This window comes from Mus pahari, chromosome 1, assembly GCF_900095145.1.
Source record: "Mus pahari chromosome 1, PAHARI_EIJ_v1.1, whole genome shotgun sequence".
NCBI lineage: Eukaryota > Metazoa > Chordata > Mammalia > Rodentia > Muridae > Mus > Mus pahari.
Genome location: NC_034590.1, coordinates 22,500,353 through 22,520,259, shown reverse-complemented (window position 1 = coordinate 22,520,259; position 19,907 = coordinate 22,500,353). Strand labels below are relative to the sequence as shown.

At 41.4% G+C, this 19,907-nt stretch overlaps 1 protein-coding gene across 2 annotated transcripts in view; it reads right to left on the bottom strand.

Moving 5' to 3' along the window:
• Nucleotides 1-196: 196 nt before the first annotated feature.
• The window catches only part of Prmt3 (protein arginine methyltransferase 3), an 83,590-nt gene continuing 63,879 nt past the window's right edge, over nt 197-19,907 (bottom strand). For both annotated transcript variants that reach the window (XM_021195437.2, XM_029546073.1), the window contains 3 exons: nt 11,649-11,699; nt 11,371-11,458; nt 197-1,490 (listed from right to left, as the gene is read on the bottom strand). In XM_021195437.2, the coding sequence (XP_021051096.1) occupies nt 1,381-1,490; nt 11,371-11,458; nt 11,649-11,699 (249 nt within the window). In that variant the 3' untranslated portion in view covers nt 197-1,380. The remainder of the gene's footprint in view (nt 1,491-11,370; nt 11,459-11,648; nt 11,700-19,907) is intronic.

Below are 19,907 nucleotides of genomic sequence, written 5' to 3'. Positions count from 1 at the left end.
AAGAGGGATAATTTTTGAGAAATACTTTTCTAAATAGTAGAGAATGTTTGAAAGGAAAAAAAAAAAGGAAAGGAAAGGAAAGGAAAGGAAAGGAAAGGAAAGGAAAGGAAAGGAAAGGAAAGGAAAGGAAAGGAAAGGAAAGGAAAGGAAAGGAAAGGAAGGCTGGGCATAGCTCAGTGTTGTTTCCCTATTAAGTGTGAGGCCCAGAGGTCAATTCCAATACTGCAAAACAAAATACATAATTTGGTAGGTCAGCTCCCCTTCACTGAAAGTACAGTTCTTTCTTGTTGTAATCTTCACTCCCCTCTGTGTTGGGGAGTGAATACTGTCACCTCCATCCATTTACTGAGCTGAACACCTGAACTGTATTAACATAAACTAGCACCTCCATGAAGGGCTAGGAAAGAGGCCAAGCCCACATTGAGATCTGCAGCTGAATGGGAACTGACCCACTTCAGAGCTAGCCTGATCTCCTACTGATGTCTAGTTTGGGCAAAAAACATGCCTGGCTGGCCTGCTGAAGCCAGAATTTTCTTGAAATCAACTCCTTCCTTGACTTGTTAAATGCTACAACTTCATGAAAACACCCAGTGTGATGAAGAAGCTTTGAATATTTCAATAGTTACATATTTATTGGATATTTTTTATTCTTTCAACCTGAATAACATGATTTTACAGAATTAGCAGATGGATATATGACCTTGGCGCAAACCTGGTCGGAAAAGGCAGCATTTTAGAGAGGCATACATCTACCCCATCCTGGAGAGCAGTCTGTCACACCTAGGCTACGTCTGAAGTTAGACTCCCCACAATGCTAGGCTATGGCTGGCGAACACTGAAGAGGCCCAGCCGAGAGCTGCAGGTGGGTGGAGAGGACCGCAGCACAGCCTCTGCAAACAGGATGTTTGTCTGTCCACTGGCTCTCTAGTCTTGAGATATCCTGATATTTTAGCAAAGAGTGTAACTAAAAATTGTTCTTCTAGAAAGGAAATCTACAGTAAAACACTGCTTTGTGTTGCTCATTATTAAAACAAAATTTATAGTAAGAAACGTATATCTATATTTTAAAAAACAGGACTATTACTGTTCCCAAAGTAAGCCAATTCAAATGACCCTCAGTGTAGCAGGAGAGGACATCTCTTCAGCTAAGCTGGCCAAGCAGGCTTGTGTGAGTAGGATCTCTAGGAGCAGCAGAAGGAGGAGGGAGGAGGGAGGAGGGCAGGATCCTCCCTGAGCTCTCTGCTTTATCTAGGCTTACTACCCAGCAGGGCCAAGATCAGATGTGCTACAGCCCCATGGAGCCTGCCCGTCCCGATCACTGCCCTATCCCGCTTTAGCTGGATGTGCTTCAGACTTTGTGGCAGCTAGATACCATGACTGTCACTGGAGACTGTAAGTCTGGGTTGAACTGTTCAAAGTCAGGGTCACAATGAGGGAACGAGGATCCTTCTTATTCTTGTGAACTGTGATCTTTCCTTTCAAGGCTTCTCCTACAAAGAAAGGCAAAGCATTTGATGAAAACAGGTTAGTGGAACCCAACACACAGTGGTTCTCTTTTTCTGTGATCACAGAGGCACAGAACATGGCTGCTGTCCTTCAGTGTCCTGCCACTGTAAACAGGAAGAACCTACAGAGGTGCAAACCTGAATACACAACAGTTCTGCCCACCGACACCTGCAGCAGGGCAAAGCCAGGCTTTCCTGAAGACTCAATGGAATGTCTACATGCCTATCTAGTGTGAAATCTCTCTGCAGAGTTACCAAAGCGACAAGGTAAGGCCAGGCACAGCTTCACAACATGGACTGACACAGGATGTAAGGAAGAATGACGTGTGTGTGTATGTGTGTATGTGTGTGTGTGTGTGTGTGTGTGTGTAACTGTCTGAACACTAAATATATATCTCATTAAAAACGAAAGCCTGAACTAATCTACTCCTCCACTCCAATACAAGATTAAAATGAAAAGAGCACTTCTTGGGATATGATGGTTTCATTACTCATATACTCCATGTGTCTTTGCAGTTAGGCAGGACTCACAGACCAGTGGAAGAAACAGTGTGGCCAGGGCTCAAACCATTTGGCAAAACCTAAGAGATGTATATGCTGATGTGTAAGTTAATGTGTGCCTGTGGCTCTGATACCTAATGTATTCCTCTATGCTGTGATTGTTATTATTTGAGACAGGATCTCACTCTATAGCCCAGGGTTGACCTGGAACTCACTATGCAGCCAAGGCTGGCCTTGCAGGTGTGAGCCAACATACCCAGCCTTTTCTCTGTATCATTCAGAAAATGACATAAAACTACCTCAAGTTGGCATGCTCAAGAACAAGAGGAGTAACCATGATTCCTAGTTCCTATTCAGATGGTTCCAGACACTCCACCAAGCACAGGTTAATCAGTGGTGATAACTGACAGGAACAGCCATTTCACTGTGCTTTGCACTAGGCGATCAGAAGGTGTTCACAGGTTCTCCTTCCCTTAATGGCTACAAAACAGCTGTGAAGTGCACTGTCCCTCCTTTTCAGAGGCTGCACTCGAGTCCACGGGACAATAGGTTTTTGTTGTTTTGTTGTTGTTTTTCTTTTCCTGATGCTAGGCCAGTGCTTTCCCACTGAGCTCCTACCCAGACCCAAGAACCAGGATTAATAAATGAGGCCATTTGCTTCTCAAGTCTGTGCTCCTCTGCTGTACAGCAATGCTTTACATCTATCTGAAAAAGAGTTGCTATGGCTCAATATACTAATGTTGACATGAAACGCCCTCAGTTTCACTACCCAGTCACATCTTTCTATAATGGTGTTAGTATCTAAATTACACAATTGTATAACAAATTATAATATACTTATCTGTTATGACATTAACCTAAAACAAAAGCATTACTATCCTCACTAAATCTAAGAGAATTTGCCATTTAAAATGCTGTTGAAAATGTACTTGTGTGTAGAGACCAGAGGTCAACGTTGGGTGCCTTCCTAGGCTGTTCCCCATTTAATTTTTTTGATTTAAATTTTTACTAGTTCTTTAGGACTTTTATACAATATGTTTTGATCATATTCATTCCTATTCCCCCAACTCCTCCCAGATCCATTCTTCCTTCACTTCCCACCCAACCATGTGACCTTTTGGTGGTGTTATTATTTTTGAGACAGGTTCCTGGAACTAAATGTAAACTGGGTTGGCCTTGAACTCAGAGAGATCTACTTATTTTGCCTCCTGAGTGTTGGGACTAAAGGCATTGCTCTACAATGACTAGCTTTTCTTCTTTTCTTATTCCCTCTTTTCTTTAAAACAAAACAAAACAAGACACCATCAAGCTCAATTTGTGTGGCTTATATGTCTTTAGATGTGTGTGTGTGGCCTTACATGGAGTATGGCCTACTTACTCAGGGTTAAAGGAAAACTGACTGTCCCTCCCTCTCCCAGAAGTCATCAGTTGCCAGGCCGGTTTAATTTTACTTGTTTTCTGTGACAGGGTCTATGTAGCTTTAGGTGGCCAGGAAACCATAGAGATCCACTTACTTCTGCCCCTGCCCCAGCCCCACCTATGCTGGGAATAACAGAATGAATGCACCATTACTTCTGGTGCAGCTTCCTTATTTCTTTGAGTTGGGAGGTTCCCCATTATACCTGGAGCTCTCCAACTGGGCTAGATTGGCTGGCCAGTGAGCGGCAAGGACCAAGCTGTCTCTGCCCCTTCACCACCAGAATTGTATGTGCTTTCACACTTGGCTTTTTACATAGGTACTGGGGATTTGAACTCTGGTTCTCAAGCTTGCAGGGCAGATACTCTACCAACTAAACAACTACTTTTGTAGTTTTAAACTTTTATTTTATACTAATAAAACTGGTCTGAATTTATCATTTATTGATTCAGAAACTGGGAAGGTGACACCACTTCATGGTAAATTAAACAGAGAGAAAATGGAACTTATGCTATGTATTTATGTAAAACAATGAAGCACTGCTATAGATCAAAATGAATGAGGAGACATGCTCAGGGGATGGACCCAGCACTGTGTGGACCTCATTCTCCCCGCTGATCTACCGACTCAGCACACCCTGCCATCACCCAGTGGAGTTTAAGAGCAGAAACTCTGATGCTTCTAAAATTTATATGTAAAGAGATTCTGAACAAGTAAGAGAACTCCACATTTCATAAAGATGGTGTTCTCCTGGCTTAAGGACAGACACATAGATCAAAAGAACAAAGTGTGTGCTCAGAAAGACGCCTGTATGCATATGGCCCATTAATTTTTGACAAAGGAGCCAAGGTAATTAAATGGGAAATGGACAGTTCTGTCAAGAAATGAAGATGGAACAACTAAAAAGATGGATTACTAACTCTTAAATGAACTTGAGATAGATTACAGACCTAAGTGTGGAGAGCAAGAGTGAATGTTCCAGAAGAAACACAACTTCCTTGTCAGAATCAGCTCACGTTTTAAGACTGGTACACAAAGCACATGCTATCAATGATGGACAAGCCAAAACTCGTTAAAATTTTCTATTATTTGGAAAAACAAGGCAGGAACTGGAATGAAGATATTAGCAATCTGATAAAGAACTGGTTTCCATTTACACAAACAATTCTTACAACAAATAACTCACCTAAAAACCAAGCAAAGGGGCACAATGTGGTAGCATCTACCAGGAACGTAAGGGGCAAAAGCAGGGGCAGGAGGATGGCAAGTTCAAAGTTAGCCTGGTCCAGCCAGGCAGGGATACATAGTGAGAGTATCTCAAAAATCTAAATTCTCACATAAGATTCACATTCCAGTAAGAGATGAAAAAGTCATTAGTAATCAGACAGATGCAAATTACACACACAAGCACAAAGCTGGGCGGCGACCCAGTCATAATCATAGCACTCAGAGGCTTAGGCAGGAGATGCTGAACCATAGAGATTGAGACTGTCTCAAAGACATAACCCCAATAAAAAGTACCCAATAGAACTGTTAAAATAACTGACTTTATTTACAGTTTCAAATAATAATCAGTACTCACAACACTGGGAGACACATTAAACATGAAGTGCCTTAGATAAGAAGCAGACATGGCTGCTGTTCTTATGTTCGAAGATAAAACAAAAGATCTCTCTTCCATAGCAGTAATTTCAAAGATTAGGGTACAATATGCACATACTGAAGTTAATTAAATAGTGTGAAGGGTCACAGTGGTAAACACATAATTCATACTGCTGAGCCCCCTTCAATTGTCCATGCCTATCTAAAGTGCCAAAGCACTGGCTGGCACAGTGGGCTAGATAAGAGTAATTAGTCAGTGTCAGGCAGATATAAATAACTGATGCTGCTAGGACTGTGCAGCAAGCTCTTGGGGGATAGAGAGAAATAGCCCAAGCAAGCTCACTGTGTGTGTAAGAGCCTGAGCAAGCTCACTGTGTGTGTAAGAGCCTGAGCAAATTCACTGTATGTATAAACAGCCTGATCACAAGCATATTTTCAAATTTAAACATGAAGCAGATCAGGATTTTTAACACAAAATTGTTATGTAAGCTTTGTTAACAAAACTGTGCACTATTTTCAGAGGTAAAGAAACAACACACATTGAAAGGAAGTCTTCTGTAAACCCTCTATCTGGGAGGCCGGTCTCCCACCAAGCTATTTACAGTTATTTTTAGAACTAGTTTATAAATAAAACAAAAACCTAGTGGATTTTTGTTCCTTAGTCAAATGGATTATGGATGAATTCTTATTTTACACATTCTTAGTTGAAGAAATTCCTTGTTCACATATTTCTTTCCCTTATTTTTTCTTTTCTTTCTTTTTTCTTTAAAAACTGGATGCAGTGGCCCATGCCTTTAATCCCAGCACTCGGGAGGCAGAGGCAGGCAGATTTCTGAGTTCAAGGCTGGCCTGGTCTACAAAGTGAGTTCCAGGACAGCCAGGTCTACACAGAGAAACCCTGTCTTCAAAACAAAACAAAACAAAACAAAACAAAACTGGATGCAGGGTCTCTCTGGATAGCCCTGACTGGCCAGGACCTCTCTATGTAATCCAGGCTAGCTTTGAACTCAGATCCACCTGCCCCTACCTCCCTAGTGTAAACCACCAGGTCCAGCTACCTTTCTGCTTTCTAACTATTCATCCTACCCTCACACAGAACAAATCTAGTTTGCTAAACACCATTGGCCACTGTTGAAGATATAAGCACAGACACACAGTCTAGGTAGAATAACTGCATGGCTATATTTACAACATGTTACTTGATGCGATGATGGTGTACACCTGTAATCTCAGCACTCAAGAGGAGACAAAAGATAAGAAATTCAAAGTCATTCTCAAGTAGACTCTGAGTTCAAGGCCAGATTGGGCCACTTGAGTCCCCGCCACAAACAAACAAACAAACAAACATTTTGCATGTTATATCATGGATACCAAAATTCATATACTTTAAAATTTCCTAAATAGACTCTTGGTTCTAACTTTACCTAAAAACTATGCCACTCATTGAACATAAAATCACACACAGAAAATTCTTTTCAGCCACACAAGATAAGATCCAAACAACCTGCTCAAGTCTAGCAACCCAGTAAGAACCCCAAGCACACTGGAGCTGGCAAGATGACCACACAGCACTGAGTCAAGCACCCTGACATGGTGCCACCTTTCACCCTAACTGACTGAAGAACTGGACCTAAGTGAGTGATTCTTCTCTTACTGTACTGCCTCAGCACAGCAATGCTGATACAACAAACAGATAAAAACAAGAGCCCAAGGACTCATGCCATTAGAACTCAGCATAAAGGGACACAAACATGCCATTAGAACTCAACACAGTGTAAGGGGATGTGGCAGCAGATCTATGCACAAGTTGACCTGGAGAACAGAGTGGGGAGCCATTAATTGAGAACAAAGACTCCAAAGTGAGCAGAGCTGAAGTAGAACTCACACAGAGAAGCCATGAGAGCTGCATAGGTAGAAAACTATCCTAAATAAATCCAAGAAAGTTCTGTTTTTTTTAAAAATTTATTTATTTATTATATATAAGTACACTTAGCTGTCTTTAGACACACCAGAAGAGGGCGTCAGACCTCATTACAGATGGTTGTGAGCCACCATGTGGTTGCTGGGATTTGAACTCAGGAACTTTGGAAGAGCAGTCAGTGCTCTTAACAGCTGAGCCATCTCTCCAGCCCCCAAGAAAGTTCTTAATAGGACAGTGCGCTAAGAAATGACTAAGAGCTGCAGAGGCTTAACTCAATGGTAGAGCATTTGCCAAGGATCTTTGAAGCTCTGGGTTTGTTCCTCAAGTACTATAAGACCCCAGAAGCAGAAAATGTAGCTAGAGCACAAGTTACTCTGGAGGCCCTGAAAGGGTGGTGCTGCAAAGAAAGGATAAGATTTCTTTATAAATGGCTTTGGGGAGAAGTCTGGATTTTATCTGGATGAAACTGACCAATGAGGAGTCTAAAATTCTGACGGCACATACAGTTCAATCTTGCTAACATTCCCTTTCATAAGCCTGCCTCCACAAGTCTCAAAAGATGATCTATTGACCATGTGTTTTATTTACTGTTTAAGACTTTTACATTTACATCTCTAGGACTGGCTATGATTCAGCAGGTAACAGCACTGCCACCGAGCTGAGGACATGAATTCAACCCTGGGACCCCTGCTGTGGACTGAGAGAACCAGCTCCCAAAATCCTCTGACTGTCACATGAGCACTGTGCAGTATATGCACCAATAAACACAAATAAATAAAATGTAAGAGAAGTTTTTGCTAAAAAACAGGTTGCATCTAAAGTTCACTGAGTGTGTTAAGTGTGTATAGTGCAGAGAATGTGCCAATCACATAGCGCACCTCCCCATCACTTAGGACTTAATTTCTCTCAGTAATGTTCTGTAGTTCTAAATGTACAGGCCTCACAGGTTTTTCTTTTTAAAACTACATCTATTATCTGTCTGTCTGTCTATCTAATGTGTGCATGTAGGCACACATGTTCATCACCATGTGTATATGCTAATGTGCATTTGTGCACATGTGCATATCAAGAACTGTGAGTTGCTTCTTTCCTTCTACCATGTGGGTCTCAGGGATTGATTTTAGACTGTCAAGCTTGGCAGCAAACACCTGACCCACTGAGCCATCTTGTCAGTTTTCTGACGTGGACCTGAGGCTTTCCTTTCTTCGTCCTCTCTAGACTTGGAATCTGGCTTGTGAAGGTTTTTTTTGTTTTTGTTTTTTTTAATCTGTTGATCAGCAGTTCATGCTATTTGCTTTATGTTTGTGTTTATCTGTGAGTTCTGGTTATTATCAAGTGGGAAGGACTTGACCATTCTGTCCTAACTATTTTCTACCCCACTTTCCAGAGCTTCTCTCAGGGACTCCTGCTCTTACCCTGAGGACAGGGCACTTGGAATTTCCCTACACAGTGAGAAACTCAATGTTTGTTAAAACTTCCCCTTGTTTTAACACTTACCATTCATCTACAACTATCAGTCTATCATCTCTACAAATCAAGCATCTATCAGTCTATCATCTGTCTATCACCCATCTATTTATCTGAGAGAGACTTTTTCAAGGCAGGATCTCACGTAGCTGAGGCTGGCTTTGAACTTACTATGAAGCAAATGATGACCCTAACGCCCACACTTCTCCCGCAGGCATGTGCCCACACCCAGCTCACCTTTAGAGGACTTTCACCCCCAATCCCACAGCCTTCCACTAAGACATCTCTGTCCCCACCTCCACAGGGTGGTGTCTTCTCATAGAAAACAGACCTATCTCAATGTAAGGCTCTGCTAATTCTCTCATTTCTGGGTCTTTATAAGTCCATCTTTTTCTGCATTTGGTATATGAACCAACACCAGCTATTGAGGACTTCATGGCGTGTCAAGTTTCGTCATCCCCTATATATTCACAGTGTTTCCTGCAGTTCAGTTCCATCTGATTCTCATTTTGAAGCTTTGCTGGATGCATGCAGGTAACCCATATGCTGGGGATAGCACATTCCCACCACAAACTCCTACTGAGTCCCTACTGAATACTGCTCATATAGGCAGCACTCTGACTGATAGAAGCCTACAACCTCTGAGAACTACTAGGGCCGTGGTGAACTGCAGTGCTGTCTGGCTGTCTGGCTGCCCTCGTGCACCTATCCTATGTGCTCTCCCATAAGCCTTCTATGCAGAATAGAGTTCTTGATTCATCTGCTTAGAATCTACCCTACTACTAAGTTCTAGCTTCTATTCATTACCACAGCAAGGAACAATAAAAGTGTTAAGTTGGCGAGCTGTAAGACAACCTTAGCATCATATTCCTATTTCATGACACTAGGAAAAGTCCAGAGGTAAAGCATAGGGCGGGCAGTCATCTTAGGGATTAGGAAGAGGAGGCAGAATTTCAAACTCTTACCAGTTATCAAGTATTACACTGCAATTAGAATAGAGAATTTGAAGGAGCAAACTTAAAGGCTGTCTTCTACCTCCTTCAAGTCTAAAATATACAACAGGGGCAGGTTCACTTGTAAAGTCCTGGGTTAAGGTGGCAAACTGACAACGATAAGGAATACCTTCAAGTTCCATGGAAGGTCAACACAAGCTACAGAAATGAAAGCTAAGCTGCCTCCAGAGCCTGGCCTGTGCTACTCTCCGGGTCAGTGGTGCTATGCTTCAGCTTTCTTCAGAGAAAATGAGGCCATCAAAATCTCATTCCCATGAATACACCGAAACCTGGAATGAGAGGTGCCAGCAAGGCACAGCTTTCCCCTAACAGCCTCACCTGCACCTGTATCCTGTTATGCAGCAACAGTGAAATCAAAGCCATCTCAGTGTCAGATGTAGAAGGATAGAGCTTAGCATTAGCATAATGGTAATTTGCAGCCTCCACTTGGCTTCAGCAAATCTCTGACACTGGAACACAGATTCCTCGATTTTAAAAGTAGCATTAAGTATCTCTGACATTGAACCCCTTTGCAGCCTGCTAATCCAAACAACTGTCCCAAGCCACTTCCTATCTACCACAACAGAACTCACGCTCCTGCTGGACACTCAAGTCTGGTTGCCCCCTCTCCAGCCTTTCCTGGATGTGTTCTCAGCAGTGTCTCAGCACATGGTCATAGGAAAACAAACTGAATGATGGCAGAGAAAAGGGAAGTAAATGTGATAGCTATGTTCAGAAGAGCTAGAGCAGCCAGCTGAGACAGGAGGATTGCTCTGAGCTTGAGGCCAGCCAGGGTTGCAGAGTAAGACCTTGTCTCAAAAACAATAACAAATGTGTGTCAGGTATTAATGTGCATATAAACATATTTAAAAAAATGAGAGAAACTGAGGGTGTAAAAGACTCCTCCAATACCACATTTATGTGAGGTTTAAAGGTATGAGCAGTTATACACAAATATGTAGAAAGGCTGAAGAAGCCACAGCACACAGAGTGACAGCCACCAGCGTCTGCATAGACGCTTCCTTTCCTTTCCTTTAATTCTCTATATGAAGTTGCCATAAGGACAGTGACTACTGAGTAAGTCTCATACATTAGTTGCCGATAGTGGTGTAGTCACTAAGGAAATAAAACATTTTCCTTAGTTATATCTACATGTTATCATTTCCTAGTTATTGATTAAAGAAACATTTTCTGGAGGCTGAAAAGATAGCTCAGCAGCTAAGCCCATTTGATGTTCTTGCAAGAGAACCTGGTCCCAGCACCCATATCTGTAACTCCACTTCCAGGGGCTCCATCAGCATCTTCCTATCTCCACCGGCATATGCATGCATGTAGCACACATACATATATACAAACAAAATATCACATACACATAAAATAATCTTATTTTTATGACTTATTTTATGATAGTTTGAGGTATATAAATATCCTTTATTTATTTTAGAAGGTAAAAATTAGACTTACTGGTTGGCCATGTTACTCAGTGGATGAATGCTTACCTAGCATGTGTGAAACCAAAGGTTCAACCCTAGTACCGAAAACCAGAGCAAAACAAAAGCTAAAAAGCAATAAACCTCATACAACTTAAACTGGAAACATTTCTAAACATGGATTTTTCAAGCTATTTTATGTGTGTGTGTGTCTACTATGTATATGTGGGTGTCTGCAAGGTCAGCAGAGAATGGTGTTGGGAGTAATAGGTGGTTGTGAGTCACCAGATATGGATGCTAGAATATAAAATTGGGTCTGCTTAAAGAGCAGCAAGTACTACTGACAGCTGAGCTATCTTCTAGCACCTAAAATATGTTGGGAATCAAATACTAAGATCCTTTGAACACATGCAGGCAGGTAGCTCCGAGACCTCTAACCTCAGCGTCTGCTATGTTCTTCTAAGTAACCTGACACGTGAGTGACCACTGTTTCCCCAGAATGAAGGCAATGCTTTGCCTGTGCTTGCTTTCTCACCTGCTTTAACCGGAAAAGGTTTTTCCAGCAGAAATACTGTCTGTTTCCAGTGTGTTTTGGTGCTCTGGGGGCCAGTGGAGAACACGACCTGCATTGGTGAAGTTCAAAAGTATCTGATGAAGTATATGATTTTAATGTCATGGTACATTAATCTACTGTATCAAATATAAGCTGCAATTGCTTACAACAGCAAAATGCTTCTGACCAAACACCTTGGGGCACAAATCTAACACAGTACTCTGTATAATTAATCCTTATGAATAACTCATGATACTTACCCTGTTGTGGCAATTCTTCTCAAAATATATATCAAAGTACCCAGCAACTGCCTGAGATATTAAAAAAAAAACAAAAAACAAGCAATGTAATTGATCATTAATTACCTGATGTAGTCATTAGCTATTCAGTCTTCTAAGACTTTACAAACTAGAAACTATCTCAGACACCACACAAACTTACTTGTCACTAGGTAAGTAAGATGAAGAATATAATTGGCTTTCCCCCATAGAACAGTATAATAATTAATGTAGTAAGGTTAATCAAACAATCAATAAATGGTTTATCAGAGAAATGCTCATGCCAGACTGCTCAAGGAAGAGAGGCCTGACCAGGCTGAAATGCTGGTAGACAGCAGGGCAGCCATCTTGCACCCTCCAGCTTTTGTCAGACTTTAGGAGGCTATAGGAGGGCAAGCTGGGAAAGGCCAGAAGCACCAGTCAGAGTCCAGACCACACTGTGACTCACAGAAACCTGAGAACATGGCTACACTCTGGTTTCATTTACAGTAGAAGTGCTCTTTTATGCCACTCATTTAATTTTTTCTCATCTAATTCACCCAACTTTAAAGCAAATTATAATAGTTTTGTGATGGGATTACTAGGTATAATTTTTAAATGTTAACTATTTTTTAAAACTATAATAAGAATAAATCACAGTACTCAAATAAAACCATGTTATAAAAAATCCATATATATATATATATATATATGTACATATACATATACACATATATATGAAGAAAAACATTAAAATTAACTCTAAGACTTATTAGGACAACACAAAAATGTCTCTAGAAAAAAACGAACACATTTGGATAAATATATATTTCACCTTTGAAAAACGATTTATGTTTACTTTATATGCATATATGACTGCATGTATGAATGGAGACCATATGGTAATGATTTACATGAGATAATTATTAACAACCATGCTGATTAAATCAATTCAAAGTTTTCAGTATTTTTTTATTGATGGTCAAACAAAGGTGGGCTTGAGCCTTTGAAAAGTCTCAATTTGGTGCCTAAATGCTGGAATATAGCCTTCATAAAGGCAAAAAACACCCAGATATATCTAAGTTCAATGAGAGTAAGAGTAACTGAAACATTGATTTCTGCACAGGATAGTAGTTGTTTGAGACATACCTTGCTAATTATTTTGGTTAAAACATCTGAACCATACTCAAGGCCATGGAGACCTCAAATGTGCTGCCAAGACAGACATGACTGTAGGGGCAGGAGGTAGAGGGCTGAGAACTGTCTAAGCCAACACAAAATGGAGTCAGACTAGGACGGCCTTACCTCAGCATTTCAGTAGGTGTGCCTGATGCCTGTGCTAACCAAAAGAGGGCACAGATCCCCTCAGCTGGAGTTACAGGGGGTTGTGAGCTGCTGTATGTGATTGCTGGGAACTAAATCTAGATCCTTGGCAAGACCAGCACATGCTATTAACCACCAAGACATCTCTGCAGCCCAATTCCACCTCTGTTTCTTTAAAACGCAAATGCTACTGTTCCGTTCTCCTTGATAATGGATTAAGTAGACTTAATCTGTTTTCAAAACTGGCATTAAATTAAACTTACAAAGTGCTAAAAACAAGACACATTGATTATTGAAATATATCACCATCAGGCCAATTTGTGTGCTCTGTTACTTTTGCAAAGAATGTGAAATTTTATTGATCTTTGAGGGCTAATTCACACCGAGTCCAAAGCAAATCCAATACTTAACCTTCAAGTTCATTACATTTTAGACACTAAGAGGGGATGGAAATGCTGCTGATACTTCTGCCAAACAGAATAACAGAGTGGAGGTTCTCAGGCACAGACTACCCTAGAGAGCCATGAGGCTAAAATGAGTTTCTATAACAAACCTCTGTGTCTCGAATACCTATGGTACCTTCACAAATGTAGCTAGCTGCTTTCATAAGTATATGCCTGGACACTTGCCTTGCTCACTAGTATATTCCTGGTGCCTGGTCTACAGAACGCAATACAGACTTGCTGGGTGGTTTTGAGCAGATACACCTTGAATCCACCACTTAAACCATGATCACACTGTGCCCATCAGGCTGCAGTGGTTTTACGAGGATGGCTGAGGCATAGCTAGGTTTTTTAGAATTCTCACCCAGCACCATTTTATATAGCTCTCAAACATTTTTAGTCCCCTGTCTCTTAAACACAGCTAGCCTTAAGTAGTTAGGATAACTGACTAAATCATTGTCCTTTGTACATTAATGATTCACCAAAAGAAATGAATAGCGATTTAAAAAACTGATAAAAACCAAATGATTTATTGCCATGTTTTATTGTTGTTGCTTGTTTTTAAGGCTGGCTTATTTAGAAAAGAAGGACAATGACTAGGTATAATCTTCCCCTGGGAAGGGGGAGAGGACTAAGGACGGAGTCAAGTACTGATAGCTAAAGATTAACAATAACACAATCTTCAATAAAAACTGTTACAAAGGAGACTGGTGCACACATCCATGTAGCAGGAGAATGGTTCACGCAGCCCATGTGACATAGGCAGCTCTGGGGCCGGGCCTTTCCATCCCGTCTTTCTTTGTGGCTAACACAAGACTCTAGAAAAAGCAAACTGCTGAGGAAGGTAGAGCTCTGCAGTCAGGGTGCACAGGCACAGGTGATGTGGGGATATTCAGGCTTAGACATGTGGAATCTGCACTAAGCCAGATATTAAATCACAGGACATCTACAAATGAGAGGACTGGTGGAAAACTCAGTGAGGGCACAGAGAAATGTTTTCCTGAGGTGACTACTGACTGGAGAAACAATCAGAACACACTACTGGGTGGCAGGCACGCCCAATGTGTGACCACAATGTACTTGTGAAGATGCTCACCAGGGATGGCGGGTGACAACTTTGGATTATTTGTCTGCTGTATTTGTCTATATTGACATTTCTAAAAGAAACATCAGCTATAGGAAACAGGTGAATGTGAATACTATTCCTTTTGCCTGTAACATTGCACAGACCTATACTTCAACCACCATCCTTGTGTCTCAGCTATCCCCAAAGGTTGGGCCAATCAATTACAGTCTCCTTTGTAGAAAAAAATGGACTGACCTGGAAGAGTCACCTCTCCCCCAGTTAACACCCCCATAATAATATTTTTCAATGAAGAGGGAGCAGAAAGAGGGAAGAGAAAGAGCTGATAAGAACTTTTCTTAAGTCTGAGATACAGAAAAAAGAAAAAAGAAAAAGAAAGAAATCACAAGAAAACCATTTCTCAAACTCTGCTTTTTATAAAAGCAGACTGTCAACCACCTGGCAGGACAGTTGCAATGATGTCAGAATGCTTGTCTAAAGAGGGATTTAAAAGTACAAAGATACCTTAGAACTGTCCATAACTCAAGATAGCTGCCTATGGATTTCAGCAAAAAAAAAAAAAAAAAAAAAAAAAAATCAAACATGAAGCTAATCCTCCTACCCTACCATAAACAGTGAAGGAAATAGTGATGAGCTTGGGTAACAAAAATGAAGAATGAAGAAGTATTTGTGTTGCTTCGGTGACCAGCATTTGGAAACCTCTTGACCTGCTCTGCTTTCTGGAAACTGCACCTGCCTCTGCTCCTCAGACTTGTCTTCTCAGTAGCAGCTGGGACCTCAGAGACATGAGAGGGCTTAGGAAAAGATGAACAGTATCTGCAGACAGCCTGCTCTTTAGTGAGCTTTCCCAGGACCGAAAATACAGAACACACTGGCTGTGGAAAGCCAAAGGGGGAGTTTCTGGGCTCCTGTTTGAGACAGGGTCTCATGTAGCTCAGGCTGGCCCTGAACATATTCCTCATGACTCCCTTATTAGCTATTTAGTAATCTGTCCTTATCGTGTTTTAGTTATTATCTATTTATTTTAATTTCAGTTACTCAAGATCAATTGTAGTCTAAAAATTCTAGATATAAGCAAATTAAAAGTAGCTTCCTACAGTATTCCCACTGTCCCAGTCACTGCTGCCGCCCTTTCATTTTGCTTTGAATATACGTCACTTTACTGGAGCCGGACATGCACGTGCAGACAGTACACGGGATACACTGGTTTGGGTACTGTGTTTCTGCAGGCCCATTTGGGCAGAGTGCTGTTTTCAATCAAATGTCAGCTGCTTTGTGAACAAAACTGTTCTGTCTAGAAACTGCTTTTCAATTACAGTTCCACCATCCTGTTGCCGTCACCATGGCAGGATGTCTTAGGTACCTGAGTGCTAATTTCCCCCACCAACCCCTACACGGGGTTTCTCTGTGTAGCCCTGGCTATCCTGGAACTCTCTGTAGACCAGGTTGGCCTCAAACTCAGAGATCAATCCTCCAGCCTCCTAAGTGCTGGGATTAAAGGCATGCACCAGGACACCTGGCTCCAGGTGCTAATTTCAATGAACTATATTCTCCCCTTGGAAGTCACTCAAACACAAAAATCAACAATCACCACATAGAACTGGAAATATGACTTTTAGGTAATAGCAGTAAATGACTGGAGCTTCGCTTCGCAAGTACATAGGGATATCAGGTGGCTGAGAAGGCAGGCACAGAGCACATTTCCCTTACATATCTTGTCAGCAGCAGCACTGGGGACTGCTTGGGAGGAAGAGTCATGAAAATCAAGAATCAAAAGTAGCTAACTAATCTACAAAGTCAAGGTCATAATTAAATCATATCCCACCACTGTGCTGTATCAGTCAGAAAAACTTGTAGTTATAAGTCTCCGAAGCTGAGAGAGAGAATGGGCAGCCACCAATAACCACCATAATGAAAAGTGAGACTGAAATGATGACAGAAGACAGACAGCATGAGAGGAAAGATTGGCCAACAGTGATTTCTAGGACAGGTGACCACTCTTAACATTACCAGAATCTTGAGTCTGACATTTGAGGCACAGGAGGAAGTAAAAGACAGTGCCTGGCCATATAGAACAGAACATTCCTGAGCACCAGAACACTGTTTCACAGGGAGCTGGCTCAAGCCTCTTGTGGGTGTCACAGAGCAAGAGAATAAGGCAAAGCAGTTATAAACAGAATCATTTAAAAAACAAAAACATTTTAAGCCACATTTTTTGCTTGTTTACTCTATATGCATAAAAGTAAACAGTTCATTTTACACTCATACATTTGAGGAATAATGGCTTAGAATTAAACAAATGACTTTTTCATGTATGTCAGTTCGGTGGGTCTTTCTTTTTACAAAGGGACACCCATGTGCATAAAGAAGAAGACAGCAGCCAATGAAATGAAGTCAGTCTAGACTGTATGAGGAAGAAGGAAATTAAAAATCATCATGATCACTATCACCTGCAGGGGGTAATTCATCATTTCTGTTCCTCTCTGGTATCATGTTCCACCAGCGTGTGGTTACAGCAGATACAATTAGGCAGCTGGCCACAGACGTGGGGGATAATGTGCTTTTGATGGAGTTTATTCAAGCATAGAGAAACAGAGCTTGTAATCCATGCGGCAGGATCTCTGCAGCAAAAGCATAACTCATCTGTTGTGGAGTATTTCTTTCAAAATCTCAACACTGAATTTAAACGCCAACAGATGAAGGGTCTGAAGCAAGCAGCAGATAATGCAGGGGGGAGGTGTTAGAGCTTATATTGTAATACATAAACATGCAAAAACACAAACTTGGTGACACGGCAGCTGAGCAGACACTGGAGCTGTGATGAGTGGCACAGAAACCAGCAAATGTGAGAGCTACTGCTTCCTCCCCAAGCTAACTATGCTTTAAATTATAGACTCTTTCTTCTTCAATTAATTTCTATTTTATCCCAAGAGTGGATTTGCATCTCTGTTTGCTGTTGTGGTCCCTCTAGGGGACAATGCATGCTAAGTGCTCTGCAACTCCCAAGGGGCAATGCCAGACCGAGTGGTGTTTAGAAATGGACTGAACAACATGGAAGACAGCACAACACACAAAATGCCTAATGAGGCCTCTTTCTGCAAAAACTCACAATAATGACTTAAACCCAGATAACGTCTGGAAGGCCTTTTCAGGCTTAGATCATATCCTTCTGATTTAAAATTGCTTATTAATATGATTTTAGGAACAAATTAAATCGTCTCTTCAGAGTCTAGAGTTGCTTTTTGGGAAAAAAAAATCTGATTATGTGGGCTCCGGTATTCTTGCTTCATTCTCCTAAGTAACTAGGTCTAAAGGCATGTATAACTAGCTCACCTAAATACCTATAATCTGTTACCTAAACACACCTAATTGTACATTCTTCTGGCCTCTAAACAAAAGCTATTGTTTTATATATTATTATTTTTACCTTTAAAACGATTATTTACCTTTAAAAGTACTATTACTATTTGGTTCTTTGGAAACAGGATCTCAGACAACTCAGACTGGTCTTAAACTCACCAACCTCCTGATCTTGCGACCTCTATCCTACAAGTTCTGGGATTATGTCACCCATGCCTAGTTTAAAGTCTCCTAATGTATTATGTGCATGCAGAAAAATGAACTGGAGTGCACAATGCAGTGAGCTTTAAAGTCGACTACAGTTGTGAAGTTCATATTCAATTAAGAAACAGAAAACAGCCAGGTGTGATGGTGCACGCCTTTATTCCTAGCACCTGGGAGGCAGAGGCTGGGGGGGGGGAGGGGGGTCTCTGTAAGTTACAGGGCCACCTGCTCCATATAGTGGGTGTCAGGCCGGCTAGAGCAACAAATGAGACTGTCTCAAAAAATAAACCAAAAATGTCATCCTAGTAGATGTTCTTGCACATGAAGCCAGCCCTAGGCACCCCCGCGCCAAAAGAAACCACTGCCCTACTTTCCAAGGGCGCCGGCTAGCTTCTCCAGCACACACAAGAACAGAGATAGGACCATAAATCATTTGGTCTTGTGTCTGTCTACTTTTCCCTGGGCTTGTCTGTGCTGCTATTATAAAATGCATGCAAACATGGCTTTTCAGAATGGCTTCTGTGCTGTACTCATTCTCTCTGCTACTCCTATGTTGACTGAGACTTTAGACGGAAAGACTTCAGATGGAGAACTGGTATAAGGAATTTCCTCAGCCTGTGTCAGTAGACCCTCTGAAAGCTGTGAGGTTTCTCAGTAATGCAGCAGGTTTTTTATGCTAACACTGGAGGCTGCTGGGTACGAGCTGGGTGAGCAATTCCTGCTGCTTCCTTCATCCTCACCACTGTCTGCAGGTTTAATCTGCATTGTACCATTTCTTCATTTTTTGAGACAGAATCCCTTGTAGCTCAGGATAGCCATGAACTCCTGATCCTTTGAGGTTACAGGCATGCACTATCCCTGGCTTTCTCCATCATTTCATGGATTCACCTTAGCTTGTTACTCATTCTTCCTGCATTTTCATGATCATTTGTAGCTGTGGTTGACCTAGAACTCACTACATGGAACAGCCTGGCCTCTAACTTAGAGACCCACCTGTCTCTGCCTCCCAGGTGCTAGGATTAAAGGCGTGCACCACCACACCTAGCTGTTTTCTGTTTCTTAATTTGAAAATTAATTTCACAACTGTAGTTGGCTGGAAAGCTCTGCATTGTTAACAGTATCATCAACTGTGCGGTACAATAACACCTTCTTTCCTTGGGTGTTTGCAGGGTTATTTCATCACAGCAAAAGGAATGGCAGCAAGGACATGTCTTGTCCTTGCATCTCTTGAGTTATTTTCTTTTGGCATAAAGCCCAGCTCACAAATTCTTTTAACACTGCTGTATGCACATCTGCTGCTAACTTGTACTCTACTGAGCTTTAGACTGTCTGGTTCTTTTTTTACATTGGGTACCTTATTTTTTAAACAGGTTTTAAGCCCTTTTCTCCTGAACATGCCAAATCTAGCTGATTTAATGTCTATCTGGACAAAATAGTACCTGTGGCAGCTAGTGCTGACTTTATCCCCTCCAGTTTCACCTGATTATTGGTCCATGTTGTCTTCTGTATTTTTAAATCACTGACTGCTTTAGATTATGTTCTATACACTGAGTTTTTTTTTTAATTGCCAGTAGAAATCATTTTAGGTGTGTAAGAATAATCTTCTAGAAAGGTTTTAAATGTATTTCAGATTTGCCCTGGGGAACTAGCAACTCCACATTGTTGTAGAGCACTACTGGGGATCCAGATCCCCTGGATCATTCAGGGGCTGCGAAGCTGGCTGCAGTCGTGACAGCTCTCTGGTCTCTGCTCTGTCCTGTTCTGATGTCAAGTCTTTCAGGATTCCCATTGCAAAGCCTTAGAAGACACGTACACCTTTTATTTGCTAGGTAGGAGGCTGCCAGAGGG